Source organism: Stegodyphus dumicola, chromosome 12 (genome assembly GCF_044657685.1).
Source record: "Stegodyphus dumicola isolate Sdum_Otavi_A_Nest chromosome 12, ASM4465768v1".
Lineage (NCBI taxonomy): Eukaryota > Metazoa > Arthropoda > Arachnida > Araneae > Eresidae > Stegodyphus > Stegodyphus dumicola.
This window is the reverse complement of record NC_140779.1, coordinates 41,320,723-41,327,757: the sequence shown is the minus strand read 5'-3', so window position 1 is coordinate 41,327,757 and position 7,035 is coordinate 41,320,723. Positions and strand designations below refer to the sequence as shown.

Below are 7,035 nucleotides of genomic sequence, written 5' to 3'. Positions count from 1 at the left end.
ATAGATGCGTACACGCTTCACAAGCCAATTTGCCGAAAATTTCCAACGAATAGAGTAATTGTGTATTCTATAGATCAACAATGGCAAGCTGATTTAGTGGATGTTTCACATTTACGTGATCATAATGATGGTTATCGATATATATTAACCTGTATTGACATATTATCCAAATATGCATGGGCTATTCCTCTGAAACAAAAGAGAGGAGAAGATATTGTGAAAGCGTTTCAAAAAATAATGAGTCAACGTAAACCAAAATTCCTTCAAACGGATCAGGGCACCGAATTTAAAAATAAAGTGTTTATAAAATTTTTAAAAAGAAATCAAGTTAAACTTTTCAGTACATTCAATACTACTAAAGCATCCGTGGTGGAAAGGTTTAATCGCACTTTGAAAACAAAAATGTGGAAATACTTTACGACTCGAAATACATATAAATATGTAGATGTCTTGGACAAATTAATAGAAAGTTATAATGCTACTTTTCATTCAAGTATAAAGCGAGCTCCCATAGAAGTCAATTCAGAAAATGAGAGTGATGTATGGTTTACCTTGTATAAAGATCATCCTTCTAATGTTTCTAAATGTATATTCGCTGTAGGAGATGTGGTACGTGTTTCCAAACTAAAGCTTACTTTCGAAAAAGGCTATGAAACCAATTGGACGGAAGAACTATTTGTGGTGACAGAGTGTGTTAAAAGACATCCAGCTGTGTATAGAATTAAAGATTTACTTGGAGACTCAGTAAAAGGAACGTTTTATGCACAAGAATTGCAGAAAGTGAGACTGAAAGAGGAATATCGCATTGAAAAAATTTTAAAGAAACGTATACATAAAAATCAGACAGAATACTTTGTAAAATATCACGGTTATCCCGACAAATTCAATCAATGGATTCCAGCTTCTAATTTACTCTCGATATAAAGTGTGAGAAAATACTGTATTCGAATCATTTATGAAAATGAGTTTCTACGTAACACTTCCGAGCGATAGCTCTATGAATTATTTCCCCGAAAATAAAATTTCACATTTTATAACACGTTTACCTGTTCCCATTGAATTAAAAGGTATGTGGGAAGTTGGTTTGGTTGAATTGCTATATCCGCACACATGGCACAATGTGAATGCAGACAATAACTTAATTGGATTTGTTTTAGAGAAAGATGGTGAAATGTTAGGTCGTAGATTACCTCCAGGATGTTATGAAACAGTACCTGATATTTTAAAAGCTATTTATATTAAAGAACATCAAAACAAAATAATATTTAATTATAACCCAGTAACAAAACGAGTGAAAATCAAAGTGAAAAATAACGCTAAAGTGATTTTACATGATGGGTTAGCACAAATGTTAGGTTTTGAACCTATGGAAATTACATCTACAGATGATAGTTCCGAAACTGTTGTAGAAAGTCCTTTTGCAGCCGACCCCTGTGCACATTATCGTGTATTAATGATATATACGGATATTGTAGAACCTCAAATCGTAGGAGATGTTTTAGCTCCTCTTCTTCGAATTGTAAGAGTAACTGGTAGCGATGGAGAAGTGGTGAGTGCACTATTTGATAGACCTCATTATTTACCTGTGAATCGGAAAATGATAGACACTTTGGAAATCGATATAAGAACGCATATGGGAGCATTTACGCCATTTGAACGAGGAAGGTCATACGTGAAACTTCATTTCCGTCAAAAATACTTGTCATAATGTATGTACCTTATCAGTGTTGTCAAAAATCTTTTGAAGATTATTATGTACAACAAACAGGACATGGATTGAATTATTATCAAGGTAATCTTTATCAGAGAGGATACGGATTAGGGGGTCTATTCAGATCCTTCTTTCGCGCTGCCGTACCTCTTATTAAATCAGGAGCCAAAGCAATTGGAAAACAAGTATGGCATAGTGGACTGAATTTGTTAAATGATGTATCACAAGGACAAGATGTAAAAGAGGCTGTTAAGCGTCGACTGAAAGAAGCCGGAAATATATTAACAGATAAAGCTGCTACTAAAGTGAAGAACATGATTGGTTCTGGACGAGTTAATAAAAAGCAGAAACGTAGGAAAAAGCGTACCATTTCTCACCGATCAAAGAAGGTGAAAGCACAGGATATTTTCTCTTAAAAAAAAAGTATGACTTCGTATATTCATCGAGACTCTCCCGTTTGCGTCAAATCTGAATTAGATTTATTTACCATTCCTCCTACGCAAACAGCTATAGAAAAAGGACAGTTTGTGGAATATCACCCTCTCGCAAATATACGAGATGGAGGACCTATCGAATTTAATATTTCTGGCAGTGGTGAAGACTATATTGATCTAGCTGCTTCTTATATACACGTGAAATTTAAAGTAGTTAAGGCAGACGGATCCAATCTAACAGACAAAGAACCGGTTGCCCCTGTAAATTTATTTTTACATTCTCTCTTTTCGCAAGTAGATGTAAGTTTAAATGAAAGAAACATTTCATCTGCGACAAATACCTATCCTTATAGAGCCTTCATCGAAACATTATTGAATTATGGGGAAGATGAAAAGAAAAGTTTACTCACCTGCGAAGGATTTTTCCAAGACACTTCACCTAATAAAATAGATGTCTTAGCTCAAGATGCGGATGCTGGACTAAAAGCTCGCGGTGAACTTATAAAAAACAGTCAAAGTGTGGATTTGATAGGACAATTACATTGTGACATTTTTCAACAAAATCGACTCATGTTAAATTTAGGTGATGTGAAAATTAAAATGGTGCGCAGTAAATCTGCTTTCTGTCTAGTTTCTACTGAGAAAGATGCCGATTATAAAGTGATCTTGGATCATGCTTCTTTGTTTATCAGAAAAGTAAAAGTAAACCCTGGAGTCTCTCTCGGACATGTAAAAGCATTGGAAAAAAGTTCTGCTAAATACCCTATAGATCGAGTATTATGCAAAACATATTCAGTTTCTAAGGGAAGTTGGTCTTTTATGCAAGATAATGTATTTTTAGGATTGATGCCCAAGCGAGTCATTATTACTTGTGTAGAAAATGCTGCAATGAACGGACAATATTCAATGAATCCTTTTCTGTTTGCCCATCATCATGTCAACTTTATATCGATTTATGTAGATGGACAACCCGTTCCATGTAAACCAATGGACCTTGATTTCGAATCTAATCATTATGTGCGTGCTTACCACAGTTTATTTTCTGGATTTAATCGCGACAAAGGCATCTATTTATCTCGAGAAGAATTTGTGAAAGGACCTGTGCTATATGCTTTCGATTTAACTCCAGATATGTGTGATGGATCTCATTTTAACTTACAGCATCAAGGCAATTTGCGAGTAGAAATTAAATTTGCTAAAGCTCTCTCTGTGACTCTCTCGGTGCTAGTCTATGCAGAATTTCAAAACGTGATTGAAATAACAAAATCTCGTCATGTACTATGCGATTTTGCTAATTAAGCAATGGACAGCCTTGAAATAAACAGAGCACTCTCTCAGAATGCAAAGACACGAAAAGCATTTCTGGGAGTTTTTGCAAGTGATCGACTCCCTATCGAGATCAAGAAATATCCAAGTTGCTTTATAGCTAATGTAGATCGTGCATCTGAATCCGGTAGTCACTGGTTAGCCTTTTACATTTCATCCCCACAGCATTTAGAATTTTTCGATTCCTATGGACATGACCCATCCTATTTTCCTGGACCGATAGCCAAGTATGCAGAACGATTTCCACAGATGGACTTTAATTCGTTGACTCTCCAAACTAATGTAACAGCAGTATGTGGTCAATATTGCATATACTATTTACATTGTAAATGTCGTGGACAATCTCTCAATGATATATTGTTATCTTTCATACCTCAACATATATCTAATGATATTAAAGTATATAATTTTGCAATCAAGAAATTTCATGTAAGATCTTCTTTCTATCAATAAATACATTTAAACTTTATACATTATGTGTCTTGTCTCATTTAATATGGAATTTCCAAAGCTACAACATCTTTTCACAATGGTGATTTCGGGACCCACTGGATGTGGGAAAACCTATTTTGTACGAGAACTGTTAAAGTATAAAGAGGAAATGTTTTCAACGATTCCCGATAAAGTAGTATGGTGTTATGGAATTTACCAACCTCTGTATAATGATATACCGAATGTTACTTTTGTCGAAGGTTTACCAATTAAATATCAAGAATATTTAGGTTCCAACACATTATTCATCATAGACGATTTGATGAGCGAATGTGGGAATGATAAACGTCTGACTAACTTATTTACAAAAGGAAGTCATCCTTTAAATTTAAGCGTTATTTTTATCACACAAAACTTTTTTCACAAGGGAAAAGAAATGCGTGAAGTGACTTTAAATGCACACTATTTGATTTTGTGTAAAAACAGAAGAGATGTCAGTCAAATCGTACATTTAGGAAAACAGCTCTTTCCGCGTCATTTAAAGTTTTTTCAAGAAGTATATGAAGATGCAACCAAGAAACCTTTTTCTTATTTATTCATTGATCTGCGCAGTGAAACTCCGGAAGAATTACGTTTACGCACCCAAATTTTACCTAACCAAGTACAGTATGTTTATCAAATGAAACATTATTAAAAAATAATAAAAACAACAGCTTTATAAAATGCATCATCATTTTATAAAATGACGCTGGTCAAGAAACAGCTAAGACAGTTACAGCTGTTAAACATTTGTCCGTTAAAGTTACGGAAACAGCTATTAAAGAAAATTAATATCAATTGCATAAAAGCTATATGCGAATGTAGTTTAAACATACTCAAAGGAAACGTTCCATTGTCAGAGCAACAAAAGAAGTCTCTCTGTAAGCATAAAACAACTTTACGAAAATTAGGAAATCGTAAGATTTCTCTTGTGAAGAAACGAAAATTAATTTTACAAAAAGGAGGTTTTCTAAACGTTTTGATTCCTGCTGCTCTCAGTGTTCTTACAGGACTAATCAATGGAGTTCACTAAGAAATATGTGTTAGTTCCAGAAGAGATGATGACAAAGCATACCATTTCTGATAAACAGTTAAGTGAATTGGATAAAGCCATGATGCATATTTTAAACAGTTCAGATGACGATCGTGAGAAATTAGTGCGTTATTATGAACTTTTACAAAAGAAATTGAACTTAAAGGAATACAATTCACCCTTTAAACCTCCTAAAGACGACTCACAAAATTCTTTAGACGATTCAGCTGAGATGAAGAAAGTGAAAGAGGAAGAAGAAGCCCCCTCATCTGTGACAGACGGCGACAAACAGATGACTGTAACTGATTATTCTACTGTTATCTTAGACAGTGTACCTTTACGAATGAGAAGAAAAGCACAAAATGCATTAGCTATTTTAAAGCGACATCCTGATATTCTTAAGTGGAATGATAAAGGCGAGGTACTTTATCATAAGGAAAAAATTAAGCATTCAAATATTATAGACTTATTCAATATTCTTTTTACAACCAAAAAGAAAAAGATTAATATTCCTGCTAAAAACGAATTTTTAAAAGCCTTGACTGAAATCAACATGCCAATGGACTATATCAAAAATGAAAATTTACAGAATCATGAAGTTAACATGAAAAAAAAAGTATTGCATGTTAAATCTGTAAAACATATACGTTCTCCACGAAAATGGGAATCTTATTAAATGAATAAAATTATTATTTTTACATATAGACTCTTTCTTCTCTCTACAATCAATATTTATTTTACATCGTTTTTAAATGTTATGAAAAACATTCATTTCACAAAGAAGCTTTTACCTTTCAATACATTTATTTTCAAAGAATAAATTTCTGTATTATACATAAAATATACTTGGAATTTTCTTTCCTTAGTTAATATCAAATTAACAGCAATATCCATTTACTAACATTTGATATACACGTTTGCTTTAAAATTAAAACTAAAATTTCAATATATTTCTATTAAAAACATAAGGAAAAAAAATAATCATAACATCAACCAAACATAGAAATTTAAATAGAATAGCTGTACTTATATTAATGCATTTTTATAATCTTCATAACATTTCGATTCAAAAAACCTATCACAAAATAAATGAACAATTTTTTTTTCTGCCTTAAAGAATCTCTTATATTTTTAAAATTAATACATAAAAATATATCTTCACCAATATAATTCATCAACACTTACCGTAATACATTCTTGTCTTGTCTTGTTTGGGAAGGACAGTCTATAAGGCGTCATTATATTATTGCGTTATCAGGGTAAGATAGGTTAATGGAAAACTCTGATAATCACTGAAAACTTATTTGAAAGAGTTGTTATTCTTAAGTTTGACATTACTTATACATATATGCATAAGGGTAATCTTAAAAGCATCATCCACTTATCATGATAGAGTAATGGAAAATTTCTAAAACTTTTATAATCATATGTGAAAGAATGTATTATCTTAAGGTTGTTGTTGCTATTCCAAGTTTGACAATACATACAGAAGTGAAGGAAGATCCTTGATAAGCGTTGTAGACTTCACGTTATGATAAGGGTTAATGGAAGTTGAAATCGTATTCGAAAGAAAGGGTTATCATAATGTTGTTGTTGTCCTGGTTCAGATTATACAAATCTGAAATGTTTCGAGAACATTCTTTAATCCCTATAAAAGGTGTTTCAGAAATGGAAAAAGTCAGTTCTCTTCTCAACCTTGAAAAGAGCAAGTCTTCCTGATTTGATTCACAGAGCTTAATATTTTTTTGCGATGGCTTTTGAACAAGATCACCAATCTGTTTCTTCCAATGTAAGTATTAGAACTGTTATATATTATTTTAATTATTATTTTTTTTTCAGACTAGATGAACTTTTTAAAATGAATTATAATCAATCTATTTTTTTAATACATGATTTATATGTTTGCTTCAAGTATGATTTGAATTAAATAGCCTGCTTTTTACATAGTTTAGAGCTCAAAAAAATTTTTTTAAAGCATTTGTATGAGTCTGAAGGAAATCAGTCGAGTTTGTATATCGTTGCATGATATTTTTAATGCATGAATGAACTATTTTTTATGA

At 32.3% G+C, this 7,035-nt stretch overlaps 1 protein-coding gene across 1 annotated transcript; it reads left to right on the top strand.

Moving 5' to 3' along the window:
* The first annotated feature begins 2,136 nt into the window (after positions 1 to 2,136).
* Positions 2,137 to 3,444, top strand: LOC118192497 (uncharacterized protein F54H12.2-like). The gene has a single exon (XM_085827397.1). It carries the CDS (start codon positions 2,137 to 2,139, stop codon positions 3,442 to 3,444), a length of 1,308 nt encoding a protein of 435 aa, XP_085683523.1.
* Positions 3,445 to 7,035: the final 3,591 nt, after the last annotated feature.